This window comes from Grus americana, chromosome 2, assembly GCF_028858705.1.
Source record: "Grus americana isolate bGruAme1 chromosome 2, bGruAme1.mat, whole genome shotgun sequence".
Classification (NCBI taxonomy): Eukaryota; Metazoa; Chordata; class Aves; order Gruiformes; family Gruidae; genus Grus; species Grus americana.
The window spans coordinates 125,571,441-125,591,207 of NC_072853.1; the positions used below are offsets into that span (position 1 = coordinate 125,571,441).

The 19,767-nt window shown below is 37.9% G+C and overlaps 1 protein-coding gene across 4 annotated transcripts in view; it reads right to left on the reverse strand.

Annotated features, from left to right (window-relative positions):
- The window catches only part of CMC1 (C-X9-C motif containing 1), a 47,088-nt gene that overhangs the window by 14,061 nt on the left and 13,260 nt on the right, over positions 1-19,767 (reverse strand). Inside the window, exon 2 of one of the 4 annotated variants that reach the window (XM_054815078.1) lies at positions 9,757-9,871. The exons of the other annotated variants lie outside the window; for them this stretch is intronic. Coding sequence (XP_054671053.1) covers positions 9,757-9,781 — 25 coding nt within the window. The 5' untranslated portion in view covers positions 9,782-9,871. The remainder of the gene's footprint in view (positions 1-9,756; positions 9,872-19,767) is intronic. 4 annotated transcript variants of the gene reach the window in all.

Genomic DNA, 19,767 nt, shown 5'->3' on the forward strand with positions numbered 1-19,767 from the left:
ATTTTTTGTATGTGTGTGTATTTTGCCCCAAACACACAGAAATATAGTACATTGTCACATTTATGGAGCAAGTTCCAGCAACCCAGCTCTTCAAGAGCAGAGACAAGTCCTCCTGCCTCTGACTAAGCAGGACACCCAGAGCACAGCAGTACAAAGAAGAGGGTTATGTCCTCAGAAGACAGAGGAGAAATAACAAGGGCCTAACTAATATGTATAATGCTCTGCAGTGACTGTACTTTGCCAGGCAAGGCAGATTTAAGTGCTCAAAGATAACAAGCTGCTGGGCTATTCAGGCAGATTTGTCAAAGAAAAGCAGACCTCCTTTTCTTCCCATTGAAATTACAAAAAAAAAAAAAAAATCTTTTAAGCAAAGTAAACACAGTGCCCTGAAACAGTTTACTTGGGTAAATCATGATTTGCCTACTAAAGATAGTTGCTTTAGGAATGTCCTTGTCAAGTACAAGCACTGCCTTCTACATAAGGTTTCAGGGAAAGCACGCTCAGCAAGCACAGCTACCTAGTTAAACTGCACTGTTTTTAAACAACTGCTTTCTTTAAGACTGACTTGATCTAATTTTCCTCCCACCCTGCAGTAAGTATCCCTGACATCAAGCGTCACCATACCAGGCGCTGGAAGAGGCAGAACTGGAACAAATGCAAGTTCCCCCATGGCTACTGTCTGTCACTGCCTGCTTCTATATAAACAAGTGCATCCAACTTGAGCTGCGCAGAGTAGCCTTGCTGCTGCTTATCCTCCCTCCTCCTTCGGGAGCTGCTGAGCCACTCAGGGACAACTGAGAAGTTAGCATAACAGATGATTAAAAGAAACAACATTCCCCTCCCTCTGTCCCACAGTGACTGACTCCTTAGCTGAACTCCAAAGTTTAAAAAAATAATTCTATTTATAAATAAGACAGAGATTCACCAAGTGGCAGAAATAGCAGTAATGTCTTTCTGCCACACGGTGGAGATAGAGCAGGATTTATGTAACTCTTGAAGAGGCAATTACACAGCTATTCCACCATGACACTAGCTCTAATTTACAGCATGCTGCTTCGGGGATATTTTTCCTCCCTCAGTTCAATTTCTGAAAGTATGATTTTAACTCAAAGTTCCAGTATAGAATTTTTTTTTAATTATTATTATAATTTTTAGAAGTAGTATTCCCTCCTCTGAATGAAACAAAATATCCTCTAAGCACAAGTGAAACTGATTTCAGGGTTCCAGCTGGAGGGTGGGGGTGGGATGGAGCATACAGAATAGGGTCAAAATTTCAGGCTACCTGGGCACTCCAGCAAGGATACAATATTAAAGATTAATACACTTACGATCTTTTAAATGAGGAAGTGACTTTCCCTTACAGGTCATAATTCATCCTATATTCCTTCCCAACCATCATTCCAACATCTCCATAACAAGCTACCACATACTTACCTTAGTTGGCAGTGTATGTTCAGTCTCTCTCTTTTTTCAAAAATTACCAGCCTTCAGTGTATGCTGGTGTGGAGGTGTGAGAAGAATTCCTGCTGAATGAGGTACTATTCAGTGTTTGTAAGGATGACAGAACTAGAAGCGCAATTTTTCAGCGGAAAAAAAAATTGTGCTATGTCTATATTCTGAACCATATACTGAAGAGTAACTTGAACCTTTGCAGCGGTGGCCACAGTGTGATACATTGACTATGTAGGCAGTCAGAATTTCAGACTTCCCCATTCATTTCATGATTTTGAAGAGATGAGTTTTAACAATGTGACAAGAAAGCACACTACCAAAGCTTAGCAAGATTTGGAAATTTGGTAGTAACTGCGTAACATTTATCTTCCATCTTCTGTAAATTGTTTTAAATATATGACTGTGATAACTGGGTACCTAAAAAGGACTGAATACCAGACAGCAAATAATCCAGCCACCATACTCTTCCTGTAACTTTGAAACTGTTGTACAAACCCTTTTTCAAATGATAAAAACACTACAACTCAGTATTTTGTTTGGGTCCTGGCAAACTGTAAGCTGTGAGCACTGCACACTGCCCTGCAGGAACAGGGTGATTACAATGCTCCCCTTGATCAGGAACTCCACCACGCCACACACTTCCCCAAACTAGTAATACGCATTTTCTTGAAACTTTTCAGAGACATTAAACTGAACAGATGAGGCCAAGGCTATTCAGAACAATGCAAGACCAGCAGCTTATTACCACCTTACGTACAGAGCAGTTTTGTTCTGGACCAAAACCTTGTGTAAAGATTGCAATCAGGTCAGGTGCTTCTAGCCACAGAGGGAAACGGATCACGGAAGGGAGGGGAAAAAAAAAAAAAGTCCTAAAAACAACCAACTCAGCCTCCCCTCTAACCTACCATGTCTTTTCATCCAATGTACAGCTTCCAGGAACCATTTACTGCCCAGGCAAATTGGGCATGGATGTCAAGCATCAGAGAGCAGAAGGCAGAACTGATGACAGAGCTCTGCTGATAAAGTCACTGATTTTGACAAGGAAGCACCAGGCTGAAGCCATGATGTCATGCCCAAACATATAGCAGATACAACCAAGCAGATGCTTCTGTGATACTACTGGCCGCCGGAACCAAACACTACCAGGCCAAAGCATTATAAGTGTATAAGTGGTTTTAATAATAGACCTGATTCTATAAAGAAATTAAGAGATGATGCTATTTCTCCATAACAAAGGTTATAATTTTGAAGACAGTAAAACAAAATACTTGTAGACAGAGGATTTACAAACAAGCCTTTGACAAATCCACAAAGCAAAACAAAATGCACCAGGAACTCTTTGTCAGCAATGAAGTCCCTCATAAAAGAGCTATTCTTCAGTGTAAAGCTTAATGGGTAAATGGCATAAAAATCTGTATAACAGCATAGACTTTAATGGCACAAATCCAGACTTACTTTGGTATAACGAAGCCTCAGGGACAGTGCTCTAACTTCTGACAGTCAACTGTACTGTGTTCCTCAAGCTGTATGCACACATGTACTCAAGTTTGGCAAGAGGTGGGTGCTTGCTTAACTGCATCTGTTCTGCTTGCTCAAAGTATTTGTTTCTGATGCAAAAAGATTTTAGAGTAATACAGTCTCAACAGTGTTACGAAAGAAACCGCAAAAATAATCACATAAATGTGGTTTCCATGTTTAGAAAAACAACCACACTTCAAAGAATGTATTTAGCAATTCTTCAAACAAATAATAGCAATACGTCTGCTACAAAGCCATTGGCAAAGGAGACATTAAAAGTTTAGATGAGGAGAAATATATATGTGGCTTTAGTTTAGAAGCCATTTTAGTCACACATCTTCCCATGGCATGAGGATACTTGCTATGAAATACCATATGCTACCCAAACAAATAAGAATTACTCAGTTTTTGTCAACTGCTTTCTAAAGAAGGAGACAAAGTTCATTTCTAACAAGTTCAGTCACAGGATCCATAACCAGGGCTCAGGCTGCTGTAAGGCAAGATGTGACAGAAGACCCCTGTGCGTTAGCCAGTGGCAGCAGAGGACACTAAGAATGCAAAGCAGCATTCAGTGGCTAGGACACAAGCAGAAACTGACTGAGGGTCTTAATGCTGCCATTACCATGGCTGCCTCAGCAGCACCATTACATCCCTGTGTAACCTTTTGTCTTCTGTGTCTACTTAGGACCAAAAGCTCTTTGGGGTGTATCCCAACTTCTATGTAAGGATCTTTCCTGGTTGGGACCTCTCAGTGCTATGACTGGATGACTGTGAGTACCTTCTCCACTGGTACACTGACATTACAAGGACATAATCTGGCTAAAAATATCCTTCCCCCATTATCTGGGTTCTGAAGTAAATGAGCTTCACTCACTGAATGCAGATGTACACATGCCTCCACCACTACAGATTTGTCAGTATGTAAGTTTTTCCAAAGACTTCTCTCACCTTTATTCTGAAAGAAAGAAAAAAACCCACCCAAAAGCTAGCATATGCTGTATTAATGTAAAACCCCTAGAGGGCAACTAAGCTTCAATTTCAACCTGCATAAATATTCAGCTCCTTAACTAGTTTACAGATTATGTAAACTATTTCCTTCAACCTCGTTTTTTCTCCCCTCATTTAAAAGAAATGAATCCTTTTCATTCTCAAATCACATTACTGCTGCCTATTTAGTGTAAGTTAATCACCACTGCCCAACCAGAGACTGAGTTCTCAACCCAACAAAGCTCAAACGTGTGCAAAAGAGAACAATAAAGAAACCACATGCAAGGGTCTCACTTAAAGACAGAAAACAAGCATATGAAAGTCTGAAATCACTTTCTTTGCATTGAAGACCTTTAACAATACATCTTGTTTATTATTCAGCTTAGTATTAATTTATTGCATGGCATCTGTTCTTTTGCACAGCAGGCTGGTTGCAAGTCTCAGATTTATGAATTTAAGTTTATACTGTTGGGATTGTTTATCTGTTTTCCCCTACATACTATGATTTCAGCGTTATATATCATAAGTATTTGGGGACAAAAAGAAAGAAGCGGTGAAACAGGAAATAAGAAGTCAAATTACTCCAGTTCTGGAAAATAGCTTCATTTATTCTTCAGTCTTCAACTGGAGTCTGGGACTGCTGCTAGTGGAGAGAGAAAGAAAGAAAAAAAATGGAAAATAATTGGGGTCATAAAAGTCAAAAAGCTTCATTTGATTCCAGGTGTTCTCCTCAAATTTTAAAACTGGTAACTCCTGTGTCCAGCTGAGCCTTGTTTGTAATGAAGTAGCAGGCACCAACTGCTTTTCCCCTACTTTCCACCAAACCTTGGTGGGAGCTGAAAGGCACTTACTATCCTGCCAGTCCACATCTGCATGGAACTTGCAGATACATTCATGTTGTTAGAGGAGGTGCCAACAAATCAATTGGACTCCCAAGCAAATGTGGAAGCAACCTGAGATAGGGAGGAAAAAAACAGCTCAAAGGAATCCTTAGTGAATGCTCACAAAGCCCAAGGGTTTCTACATGGCTTCTGCAGGAGATCAAATACCCTAACAAAAGCTCATAGCATAGCCATCCTTGCTTTATGCATACCAGTGCAATGCCACATACACATTGACCATGATAGTTCTCCTTCATATATGGTCTTATCCTCATTTACATGTGTGAACAGAGACTAAAAATGACTACCAGTAAAATTCATTTTACCTAATGTTAGCCACATGAAATTTACATCTCTCACCTAAAGCTGATTCTGGAAATACCTTGCCTTCCTTGTTGCCTTGGCACAAAACAGAGACACAGACAGAGCGAGCAAGGGCAAGGGTCTTCCAGAATGCAGTTAGGTCCCTCCTAAGAGATTTAAACAGGATGACTGGTTTAGACTAGACATAACTTCCGGATGACTAGAGCTGGGATGAAATGTCTCGCATCCTACATGACTTAAGAAAAAATCATTAAGGAGGAGTTCAGGGAGCTGACACAAGCCTCCAAGGCTAGTGCTCCACTCACAGGGGTCTCCTCTCCGAACAGTGCAGAACAGTATGAAGTAACTGTTGCCCCACTAGGGCTTTGACGGGAGGAGGGCTAGACATTGTTTCTTATTCAGATTCATCCCCTCTAATTGCTTGAAATATAACAAGCTTTAAGTAATCATTCTGAATTTTTGCCACAAGTTCAGCCAAGGCTTAAAGACTTGAGCACTGGAGAACTGTTAGTACAAAACTTGCCCCAGTAATAAGTTACTGTGCAATCAGTTAGAGTTTGGACACACGAAACACTGATTACTACCATATCTCTTTATGTGGATGCCCACAGCATGTGGTAAAACCTAAAGCTTGTAATCAAACTTAATACATTGACTACATTACATTAAAAACTAGTGAATTCCACCTGCTTCACACAAACCAGTTATAGTCACTGTTACATTTTACCCTTTATGGGAAACGCATCTAGGTGGACCTGAAATATGGTAATGCAAATACTAAATTAAGTACTTTTAACACACTCAGAGGTGATTTTTTTTCTCCTCAGCGTGGCTGAATTAGCTTTCAGGGCACTGCAACTCAAACGCTAGGGCAATGAAGATAAGCAACATTGGGTCTGGAACAACAGCACTGCACTGAGACCACTGCTTATGCCTCAGAGTGAAAATACTTTGGTGAACTGCAAGCTTCGGGTGAGACCAGGAGATCAGAATTAGGTTGCACTAATAGAATTGCCTGTGAAATGTTGTATCCGTTTCCTAAGCTCAACTAGTTATCATTTAGCAGAGAACTTCATTCTGTAGTCATGCCAATTGAGCAGTTTTCCACAGAGACAGGGATGCATTTAAAAATCCAACATGGAATCCTACCTTTCATTAACAATAGCAGTAATGAGACACTAATTAAATTCAGGTACATAAAGGCATATTTGAATACTTAAGTAGTTATCTAGAAGAGAATGGAACTAGCATATTTAACTTAGGCCAAAAAAAAAAAGTAATTCTCATGCTATATTTTCCTGAATTGATATTTAAATGGCAAGAGCAGAAGAGAAAGAGATGAGACCAGAACTATTACTCTGAATTACTAGTCTGTTCGGACAATGCAACTAAACCAAAAGTTGCCAACTCAGTTAAATATCTTTCTCTACAGAAGTACAAAAATTATTTTTGGGGGTTGTAATTTACCTAAGCATTCTCTGCCCAACAATGAATGTTTCTCAAAAGTTTATGCACAGTCAGTAACTAGCATTTACATTTATTTGATGGCAGAGTGAAGACGACAGATTCCCCAAACAACATTGTTTTAAAACTGCTGAAGTTTTGTAGTTAGTCAACAGATGAAGCACATCAAGATGATATGCTCAACACAATAGACTTGCTGAAGAGGATTCTTTTCCACACCATTCTTACTCTCCACAAAGGAATTAAAACTTTCTCAAGCTGCTTTAAATGTATAGAATAAAAAAAATTCCATCACATATACATGTATATGCTTTTTATTTTACAACTAGTTAAATCAGGAATAGTTTTGAAAAGTATGAGATGAGGACACCTCTATTACAAAGAGAAAGCTGAAGAACTGTTAGTACTATTACTCTATAGTAATGAAGCATCATGAGATGTAGATAATATAAAGTATGTTAAATGTAGGACATAGGACAGAAGTCACTGAAGACACCACAGAAGCTCTGAGCTCCTGTGGTTATTACTCTGTTAAAGACTAATTAGTTAGTTAATTACTAATTAATGAGTAATTAAATCCTTGGTTATATAACCCCAATCAGTACATATTCTTTTAGATTGCTCTTTTCCATATTCTATGGAAAGGAATGGTAACTTTCTGTTTGTTACCTAGATACACGTTGAAGCCTACGTTAAGGTAATAATGCAGAAAAGTGTCTTAAAATAATATAAGAATGTAAACATTATGTCCTGGCAGAATTTTGTCCTGAACTTCCCAGCAGGCAGAAGGAATATGCCCATTTGAATCCCTGACAATTTACGTGCTTGCCCTGCTGTACTGGTCGCAGTCAGCTGGCTGTGTTTCTTCAGCCATGTTGACTTTTGCTTTCAAATGTCTCCCTCGCTGAGGTGCTCTGCTATCTGGGAAGACAGAGAAGGGATCTTTCCTGCATACCCAAACTCTGTGCAAGGTGCATCGCTGGAGTAGGAAATAGGATGACACACAAGCCAGGCACCATCTTCTCCAGATTACTGTTCTATAGCCATACCTAGGATGGGTATCATTGACATATTAATGCTTGTGCAAAACCTGTAACACACGGGTTTTCCATATTTAGGAGTTCAATTTCTTCAGCGATGTTTGGACTATACTTCTGTTATGCTTCTTCAACAATGAAGAGAAAGCACACTAAGTTGGAGAGTTTATACATTAAGAAGGAGCATTAAAAAAAAAAAGCCCACTCAGAAAACACAAAGCAAAGAAACAAGAGGAAGAAACCAGGACAGATGAGGAATGACAAAGATTATTTACACCAGAAAAAATAGAGAGTACTTTCATCATTGGCCTTATGAATTATTTTGACTAGGCTGTCAGATTCACTGTAGAAAATTACCACCCCAAAGGCAGAAAAGAATGTAATGGGCAACAAAGTATAATATTTGAAGTTGCAGACTGTGGTCACTCTTGTTTACTAGATACAATTTTCTTCAACCTGAAAGCACTAATCTCCCTGTAAATTTAGAAGTCATTTTTTACGTTGTGATAGTAAGGTTTCTTGGGGGTTTTGTCTTAAATTTACCATGCTCCTCAAAACAACTCTGGAACCTCAGGGTCTGACACCTTCCCTAAGCAACCTCAGGGACTCAGCAGTAGCAACGCTTTTCCAGGATGGTTACCAAACAAGCCTTTTATTTTCCCTTTTCTTTTTCCCCTTTTTGCCTTTTTTAGATAAAACAGATTGTCCTATTTCTTCTATTCAAAGTTCTGCTTTTATTCAGACCACTACCAGGAATCTGCCCAGTGTCTGAGAACATAAATAGCTTAATATACAAAGAAAAGTTAGTTTAGACATTAAAAAAACCCAAAACTTGAAAACAAAAAAAACATTCTTTGAACAGTAAAAAAATAACTAAGCATTGGAACAGCCTATAGAAGCTGCAACATTAGTCAGATTACAGGACAAACACAGGCAGACTAGATATGGCCAAAAGAGAAGACAATGGCCCAAAGTGTCTTCTCAAAGTCCTTTCCAGCCCTGCATTCCTCTTAGGCTTGATAAATGTGCCCTCCAATGCAAATGTAATTTTCTAGAGCACTGAGGCTTGACAATCTCTTTACAGAACTGAAGCTCATGCTATTAAAGCATGGTTAGACCAGTCTAGATTGCATCAAGTCCTGCTTTCAGCTCTCTCCTATGTGCTTCCACATTATACACTTCCTATAAATTTCCCACATATTAAATAACAGCATTCAGAAGTCTTTTTTGCCAACATAAGCTGTCTCTCCATAAAGTAACTTTTAAAAGGTTAGACTGACAGTCTCACAGCCACAGGTGAGATTACATCTCAAGCCGCATCTTTGCAGTGCTTTTTCACCAACTTCACAAACATCCCATTACAGCAAAGCATATAGGATATTTCTGTCACCAAGAAATACAGCAAGACCTGTATCAAGCCTGGTATGCAAGTGTAATGACGAATTTATATTTCTTTATATTGAGGTTACATCGAAGAGGGGGAAGAAGAATGATGACTAGATACTTCCTTGAGAGATTCTGGATCACTGACAGGAAGAAAGAAGGCTATAAAGTGTAAGACATTATGTGTGATAAAATGCATATAAGGAAATCCTGAACTTGACTATCAGAAGTGAAAAAAGGCATTTCAAACTTAAAGAAACCTTTCTTTAAACTCATTTTAGGAAAAAGGTGAGAAGACAGATCCCTTAACACCATCATTAAAGTCCAAAATTCCCTACAACTATTTCAAGTCCTTACCAATACAGTGGATATCAAGAGAAGAATTTGTTTACTCCATCGAAGGGAAATTTTCACGTACTGCTTCTCCTACGCTATTTTCTTTAAAATTCCTAATTTAAGTTCCTTTCCTACTTGTTATCCCAACAGAATGATTACCTTCCATCCTTTATGTGATTCCTTTCAAATCCTTTATTAGTATCCCTCTCATATCTAGAATACAGCAGCTAAATTGTTTTTCTCCCTGTTTATAAATTTAAAGCCTCATCCATACCTCCAATGCTCTGTACAGTTCTAGTATTCTTTGTCCATCCCCTTTTACATCCTCTGACCAGCTCTGCAGCTCTTGATTCCTCACGCAAAATACTTCTCACCTTCTGTCATATGCTTACACTTCATGTGAAGGTATCTATCCTGATCTTAGGCAGCACACGTTTCAGGCACTCTTTTCTGCAAGGTTCCTTTCTTCATATTTTTGAGGGTGATAAACTGTTAAAAATAAAATTCAGAGGGATGACAATAGAGCAGAAGTGTTTTATGACCTTTTATTACTGTAGCTTTTACTCCCTTCTCAAGCATCAGACCTGTAAGTAGAACACTCTTCAGAGCTCAGATCTCCCTACTCTTTTTCTATACAGCACCACAGAGACAACTACTGGAAAACAATTACAATAGCAACAAAACTAAATTTGGGGGTGGAAAAGAGGGAGATTATTTTTTGTTGCCATTACTAAAAGGACCTGAACAATAATATACAAGAATGTGGTTTTACTCAGCAACAGACAATATTGTTTCTACTTTAAAAAAAAAAAAAAAAAGTTGTGCATTGTCTGTGTTGCTACCACAGGATCCATTAACTTCTATATGAAAGAATAATTGCCAGACAGACAATTTAAGCTAAGCAATCTTTAGAACTACTGTTCCACACAGAAAAAGTTTCAAATGTTTTCATCTCAAAATGGGATGAAAATTTGGGATTTCATTAAACGCACTCTGATGTTTCCAGAACACCAAAAAGCATGAAGAACACTTAAACTACCACATCTTGTTGAAAGTGTCTTTGTTTGACAAACTGTATTTCAACTTTTAACTTGCATTCCCCCATTGCCCGATGTGATTCCTGCCCTTTTTTTTGACTGGCTCTGCTGACTCATAATATTCCATACAAAGATATGTACAACAGGTATAGCTCTCCAGTCTACAGGATTAGATGAACCTGCAACTATTATTCTGATTCTCGTTCAGCTCAACTGGAATTAATGCTTCATTTCAGTTTTTGTGATTTGGATGAGCAATTTTCTTTGGCAAATACACTTGCCAACTTCATACGTTTTCTAAGGAACGGCGGACATAAGTTTTCCCCTGTTACCTTAGGGTTCTTTACAAGGTCAATACACTGCTTGTAGGCTGTCTGAAAGCTTACTATTTATTGTATTTCTGAATACACAGTAGCTACTTTTTGACCAAATAATCTGTTTTCCACTGCTGAACCTAATGGTATCTACACAACACATTCTGACTTCAACAGCTGAAAAATAACCTATTTTCTGTGTGAAAGTAACCCCAGGGTAATATTCATAATTCATATACAATATAAATATTTATACACATGCAAAGGGAATATAGCATGACCTCTTAAAAGTATTAGATGTATTTACACAAAGTGCTGTGTTACTGTTCAATGTAGTATCTAAGAGGGGTTTATAATCCAAAACTGCAAAGCAACTACTTAATACATCATTAAGGACATGCAGTTAAAATAAGTTACCATAAATCACATGTACCGCCACAAACAATGCATTGCTATGTGCAATTATGCCACAGTAATACAATACTGTAATACTCTAATATATAAGCTATGGTATCTGTAGGTTATCACCCCCATCAATGAATGGATACAAAAAAACCCTACAGAATTCCAAGTGTGCCCTTACTTGCTGGCAGTAAGAATGACTGACACAGAAGAATCAAAACGTGTCACCTGGGAAAGAAAACTAGGAGAATCAGCAAATACTGTATATAATACCTAGGAAAAGATACAAACCTAGTATTAGTAAGAAGTTGCAATAATAAGCACCCTAGTGTCCCCTGTTTTGTTGGGAGAACTTGACCATGTAACCTCTATCCACTGGCTGCTGCCCTATGGACACTCACTCTACAGACACTCAGCAAAAGCAGCTCTATAAAGACTGATCTAAATACTACGAAATATCCCAAGATCAGTAGCTACAGGCAAGTTTGTATTTCTCTATTTTCACATCTTGTGTCAAATCGACCTAACCAGGACACTAAGACATGGAACCAGCTATTCAGACTAACAGTACAGAGTTTACCAGTGGAGAACTGGAAATAATTGGAGCACAGAAGGCAATCATAGCCTCAAAGAGCTCAACACCAGACATAACCCAAACAGATTCAATTCTTTGAAAGTCACAGGATATACATTAACGCTAGCGTCCTTCCTGAAAGAAACAAGTCTGAAAAAAGGATGTCGAAGAAAAGACTTTTACACTTTTCTCATCACTGGGCAAAGAATTTCCAGGTACAGAAGTCACATGAAGAGAGAAGCAATGATCCAGAATTGACGGGGACTTTGTCAGGGAGTAGTGATATGACTAAAGGGTAGAAACAACCAACGATCTTGGATCTTAGTTTCAAGTCCAACACTTCCAATAATCCAAGAAATGGTACAAAAGGACAAAGGCAATTGTTTTTCTCCTTTCCTTATATACAGTTAAAGTACTTCCATTCTGCAGATGTAAAAGCACTATCAATCCACAGTCTGAAAGAACGGTTTTCCTTCTAGAACTGCATCACCAACTTAAGTCCACAATATAATAATTGTATCTCATCATAAAAGCTGCAAAAGAAGCAATCCTATTGTTCAACCTTCAGCAGTTAGCTCAGTTAGTGCTCCTCATGGATATTACTACCATGTACTACAATAATCCAAAAAACATGCAAACATCCTCTATTTAAACCAGCATTTGTTAACATCATGTAATTAATCTATGCTATGCTAATACATTTTTGCTGGACAGGGAAAACAATTTGAAATTCAGGATCTTAACTGGAAACTAATAAAATCGCTACCTTGAGAAAACCAAATTGGAAGACTGGACAGGACATATGTAACCTATCAAGGTTGTAATCTATGAGCTCTGAACTACCAATATCACTTTAATATCTATACATAAAAATCTCTACCAGGTAAAAGAATCAAAATTAAGACAGTGCTTGCAGGATATGGCAACCTGGCTGAAATTGATATTCATTAGAGTACTCTTTGCATGAATAGGAGCATTTGGACTCTGTGGTCTTTATCAGAGCCCCAGCTGGTAATGGTTGAAGGTTAATGCCTTACCCCATTCTGTTCAATTTTCTGTCCTAATTAGTCCTCCAAATCTATAGCTGTGAGCACCAAGTGTCTGTGCTCAAAAGAAACTAATTAATGCTAGCAAATTAGATCAAGTCCAAAGATCCAACAGCCAAACTCTTAAATGCTCCTTGTTAATAGGAAGTGTAGCTGTCAATAACTGCTGTTGGTGGCTATAATGAGGCCTCTTTCTTTCACTGAAAGTGATTTCATTTCTCTTTGTCCCTGTAAAAGCTGTTCCATTCCCTAATAAAAAAAAAAAAAACCACACAACTAAGTTGCAGTGGTAAAGCTAGCAGTCTGACCCATTTCTTGTCATCAGCTGGGTTGAAATGACATAGAAGGCAAGGAGAGAGGGGAAAAAAAAAAATCAAATAGGGTAAGTTCCCTCCCCAAACATTTTCTTCGAAGTCCTAACACTAGTTAGAACACTTAAATTTCCATCACGAAGCAACACAATATGTTCTCATATTTCTTTTCTATAAAATCCCCGAAATTAGCTCAGGGTAGTTAATGCTGTAAATATCATTAAAAAAAGACCATGAGATCTAGGATCTCTTTTCTTCAAATTGTAATTTACATATAGCTGTTCTCTCTGCTCAGTTTGTTGGAGCAAAGCTCAATATACCATAATCCCTCTAGAGATTGTATTAATTCACATAATTAAACGTGGTGAAAGTAAGTATTCATTGGGAATATATAGAGCTGAATCATTTTTCCAAAATAATGGCTATTGTGCACAAACAAGAACATCATATAAAAATCCAGCATCTTACTCTTGAGAAACGTTAACCAGAGAAAAATACCTAGTAATTTATTACCAATACTAAATATAGCTGTACACTATCAAAACATCTAAAAGAATGTAAATAACTGACAACTGCAGAACATGTACAAGAGTAATCTCAATAGCTTCATATATGGTCATGGGGTTACACACAATGTGACTATAATGTACTTTAATATTCAGAAAATAAATACAGCAGCAGAAGATAACATTTTTCTCCTCTTCTCCACCTGCAGTTTTGTCACTGGATTGAACTTACGTTCTCAAGTTATATTAACCTTCATCTCATGAAAATGAAGTTGAAGGCAATAAGGCAGCATTCTTTTTTCATTCTCATAAGAGAGGGCTATTCCCAGTCATAAAAATCTATGATTCCTCCCATGTAACCTCTCAAGCTTTCCATCAAACTCTGAACAATATCTACACAAGCACATTTAAGCAATTTCTGGTCACAGCAGCTCAATTAAAAAAGAATTTCCAAGAGCTGTCATGTTAACACATTGATTTTTATCGGTTACTTGATCTTTTTGCTTTGGTCAATTAGGAGATCACTATATTCCCAGATACTCATAAAATATGTGAATTTTTTAAAAATTTGTAAGGACTGTATTTTCACAATGAGGCAAAGCAGATGAGCAAAGTTCAGTTACAAATGGTGAGTTTAGTTTTAATTTGCTTCAAGAAAATAAGACTCATCAAAAATTTTTAAATGTAAGCTGTCATGTAATTTCCCACTACTATCAGTCTTAGCATCTGCCAGTATCAAGCTCAGAACCATGACTATAGGTACCAACAGGTTAATCCTCCCCTAGCATTCGGCAAGGGTTTGCATCTATTAACAGAACCTGGCCTGCAGTACAAAGGAAAGTGAGCAACACCACTGAGTAACATCAAGCTGAAATTTGCTAATTATTTCACACATTTCATTATCTGCATTTCTGATAAGAAAGTATATATAACAAGACTTTTTTTGAAAAAGTAATATCTAAAGGTGTGCTTGGGCATTTAAATGTGCAGCATCACATGTAGTTCAATCAGAAATCTCTTCAGTTTTATGGGCCTTGATGTGTCAGGTGTAAGGGTCATAGTCTAGAGCAGGTGGCCCCTACGGGGACAGAGGTAATGTCAGTGACAGGACTGTTGAGTAACTGCACATTATCAAAACTCTGGTTGACACTGGTCATGCTCTACTGTAGAGAAGCCTGCAGTAGTGTTGCATCCCATCATTTTCACTAAGTATCAACATGAGCCCTGAGGAGGAGAGGGCTAATGGGGAAACTGGAGAATGGGAGGAGGGTGGCTGCTTGGAAATGTCCTTTTCCAGCCACACTTTCCAAACCATTTTTAAGGCCTTGCCAAATATCTTAAGAGTTTTCTTCAGCAATGTAAATCCAGTTGCCCTAATTACCCACTTCCTACAGCCAACAGAATCAACATAACAGTTTGCTCCAGGGAAGGTCCTCAACTCAGCACAGGTGGACACATTCCCCCTTTTCTATCCCTCCCATAAAAAAAAAAAAAAAAAAGCAACAGAACAACTTGTCATCTTGGTCAAATGGGTATCTCCCACGACAAGCTTCAAACGAGATGGGGACATTCTCATTTGCAGAGTCACAGGCAGGATCAGGTCTTCAATCATCCAAACTGTCTCCTACTTGACCACCTTCCTAATGGCAGATCCAGGTTGATTTGAACTACCTATCCCTGTAGTCACTCTGAAAAGTGTGTAGCTCAGTTTCTTACATGAATCCAGGAGCCTTACGAATGAGTCACAATTACAGAAGACATTTGAAAGTCACTCTTGGGGACCTTTAAAGGTGCAAATCCAGACCAAGTACCAGTAGTAGACAACAAAATCTAGAAGAAAAAAGTTTAGAACTAAACCCTTTTGTCTCTGGAGCAAGATTGTTTTTCTGCTGTCAACTAAGGTTGTGGGGTTTTGGAAAGTGGGGAGAAATTGCTTTACAATACAAAAAACAGACAAAGCAAATACAACAAATATAATACAGAATTATGGTTTCATGACAGACGCGATGATCCAGCACTTTCTTTTCATGATCTCAACTTAAGCCAAACTTCGTCAGAGTCCAAACCTGCAACCTGTCCGAGTTAGTCAGCTGTTTCTGGTTTTATCTTCCAAGCCAAGTAACCCAAAATCAAACTGAACTGAGTGCACAATCCTTAAAGTACTACTGTTTGTGTATTTCTGTCTTCAATGGTTCTTCTCTACCTAAACCAATCAAGTTAAAAATTTCAGAATGGGTAACTCTGAATAGCAGAATAAGTGCTCTTAAGAAATGGAACAAACATTTCTGTGGATATGATTGAGATCAACAAAAGTTCTTGCAGGTTTTTAACACGTGTCTCTTGTTTAAGAGCACAGAGGATTCATGGAAAGCACAGCACAACCAGATGAAACTACAGAAGTTTTGATAAGCTAAAGATAACCCTTTGGATGACAAATGCTAAATTCAGGTTCCTGAAATTTGCTATGATTTTGCTTTAAATAAGTTTAATCAAGTATAAATTTTATAACTGGAAATTAAAGCCTAACACTTCACAATTTTAAAGGAAAACAGTTTGCTTAAATTATTTCATAAAAGCAATGGATGAGTCAATGGCAAATAAGTACTCCTTTTAGCTACTTCAGTTTGAAAGCATGTATTTTTATATGCCAAGGACACATTGATACAGAAATACACAGATCTAATATTACTTCAAACTCATGCTACAGTTCGCACAAATACAGTTAAAAGTTCCTGTATGATAACGTTGGGGGGTTTCATTTGCTTGTTTTTTATGACACTTTTGATACTCTTATAATAGCCCAGAATTTCACATACATACAATGCATGAATATTAACACAATAAAGCATATTTACATAACAGTCATGGAAAATTGACTACTGTTTTGCAGAAAGCATGTTTACCCTCTTAACAAAATTACAAATATATCCATTTTCACTGAAGAAGTGCTTGAATGTCTTAACCACACAGAAATTATTCTGCAACTAAGATGTACTAAATTCTTGAGAAATGTGCAACACACAAGAACTATACTGGAACAATCTGAAAAAAGTTCAAAGAAAATTTAAATAATCTAAGTAAAATGAAATACGACCAGGCACAATATTTAATTGTTCTTAAAAATTATCAGATGGACACATTTTCATTGTTATTTCATCCCTAAGCTACTCTGGTACGCTAACACCCGAGCACAGCAATAGGTCACCGATTTAACCATGCCGGGATAGCAGGATCACCTCCTGAGTTAACAAAACCTTTATTTTTTATTTATTTTTTAACCCTTGGGGTTTATTTTCCCTAGATGGCTCTTGAACACGTGCTGGACAGGCTGTCACTACTTGCATTATTAGCTCTGATAAGCACACAGCTCTAGGTGGTATAGCTGCAGGCTAAGGTAACGGACTGTATACAGATGGACCCCCGTGCTCATGCAGAGCACTATTGAATGTATAGGGGCTCCCCATAGGGACAGATATGAACCCAGCACGATCAAGTAAATTGTAAAAAGCCCATACTTCTAGAATAGCTTTGTTTCCTATATTACCAATGCATTTACCACAATTTCCTAAAGACAGAATGAAACAAAGGTATATTAATAGTTGTTCAAACAAAATTAACATAAAGCAGAAAAATACTACACTAAGAGCAAGTTAAATGAGTAGCTATGCCACTTAATGTAAACAGCACAGTATCGTGCACATGTGTGCACTCTGTAGCACACAAACCGATCGCAGGAGTTTTGATTACTTAATTACACAGCTTACGTTCATGGCTTATAATTGTTTACAGCATAAAAAGCATAGCCTATTTACTCTGATTAACACCTATCCCTGTGCACTAACAAGACAAATTTATTCCAGGAATAATTTCACAAGAGATTTAAGAGATGATAAATTCTCCTGTTCACAAAACTGCTTAAGCTTCATTACCCGTGGTTCGGTCTCTAGCCCCTGTCCAGAATAAAAGGTGTACAACAAAATAACTGAACTGATGCTACCACCTATTTTTTAATAGGGATATGAATGTAGGTTTAGCTTGTCTGTTTGATCAGAAAAAATGCATCAGAAATATTCAGTTTCCATCTCTAACTTCTACACAATTTGATCAAAGCTGGCTTACAGGTGACAGAGGAATGAGGGGGAGAGAGATGCATCCACAAACCTCATTTTCCTAAAGATACACAACTTATCACTATTCAGGAAAAAGAACAAAAAAAATTATAGTTTTGCCTAACACCACAAAAATATTAAAGAAAAAAAAGCATTTTGCTTTAAAATTTATGGAGGTAAAAACACGGAGAAGCTTCAAGATAATGGTCCACAACTCACAGCTCAAGAATCTCCAATACTGGTTGCTGCCACAGAAAATTAAGATGCTGAAACCAATAGTCCTCATCTTACACAGAGGAAGTTCAGAGAGGAAAAAACTCACACACACCCCCTACACACTCACCCACTCCCCTTTGGTCTACCCCAAAGAATGTTATACAAATAGCATGCTCTCAAAATAACTGACATCCTCTTTCAATGACTCACATTATTGTAATTGCTTTTCCTCTTCATTATTTTTCCCCAACAGGTACAGAGTTCAAATTAAAAATGATTCAACTATCATTCAAATGAAAACAAGGTTTATTAAGTCCTTCTGGCAGCACGGGAAGTTACCTGTCATGTGCTGCCACTTTCCTTTGGCAGATATTCCCAACTCTTTTACCCCACTTACTCATCTCAAAAATATAACAACACTACTCCTTTATGTCTTTTGGGAACCCCTAAAAGCAGCTGCTTGAAAATATACTGGTCCACTTTAACTAGACTTGACTCTAAACCTAATGATAAATGTCTAGAAGCCTCCTTTGAAGTTTCTTAGGTAAAAGTCAAAAAGCCACATACCACTGGGGAAACAATTGTTCTTCCTGCCACAGTAAAAACAGCTGAAATAATACAGGCAAAACAATATGGCAACAAAGTACAACACACTCCTTTGTCAGTAAATACTGTTGGAAGATGCATAGGAGACACTGCTGAAGATTTGAAGAAACAAGTATTAGAACAAATTACACAGTGTGGGAGGTTTCCTATACAATTGGATGAAAGTACAGATGTTTCTAATTTCTCTCAGATTATGATATTTGACTTTCAACAATGAAATGCACAAAGAATTTTTTTTTGCGAGCCACACAGGAGAGATGTACCGGAGAAGATATATTCTCCATGGGAAATGGCTTCTTTAATAAAAACCAATGTTCTATGGAAAAACTGTGCAAGTATAACCACTGACGGAGTGGCTGCTTTGCCTGGAATAAAAAAGGGATCCCAGGGTAAGGTTACAGAGATAGCACCGCACGTGAAACTCCTTCACTGCATCACTCATAGGTGAGCTACCGCAGCAATGAAATTGGAGCCAGGAGTGCAGAAAGTGCTACAGGATGACACTGATAGGGTTGACTTTATAGAATCAAGCCCTTCAAATAGTAAAATCTTTACCAGAGTTTGTAATGAGAAAATGAAAATAAAAATCTCTTGCACCACACAGAGGTTTGCTGGTTATCTTGTGGTAAAGTACTTAAACGAGTTGTCAAACTTTACGCATTTTTCTTTTACAAAAAGACAAGTGTTCCAAATTTGTGGACCTTTCTGGTGACGACAGGTGGCTGTGAGGAGTTTGCTACCTAGCAGATATTTCCAAAAAATAAACACACTTACTGTGTCCCTTCAAGGTGAAGGTGATGTTTTAACAATGAGTGAGCAAGTAACCCAATTTTCACCAGAAACTTGAGCGATGGAGACAGCATTTTGAAAACAGATGTTTGGATATGTTCCCCTCCTTATGTGTTTTTTGGTTTGGTTTTGTTACACAATGTAAATGTGTCACCTATAAAAATCTCTCATATCTGTACACTTTAAGAGGACAGAAGCAGAATTTTCTCACCTATTTAAAAGTCTTCCCAATGAGAGTTTCAGTGGATTTTGAACCTATTAAAAGTATAAATGTGCAACACTTTCCAATTAGTTTGGCATCAGGGAAGATGGTCATTTATAAGCCCATTTTCGAGAAAAACCTTTGCATAATTGGGGGATGGGATTGAAAAATGAGTATCATGATTTAGTAAGCACAGGCAATGATGCACTTCTTCCAGCGGGAGCTACGCATCTTTGTGAGGTATCTTTTTCAGCTATGACACCCATCAAAACC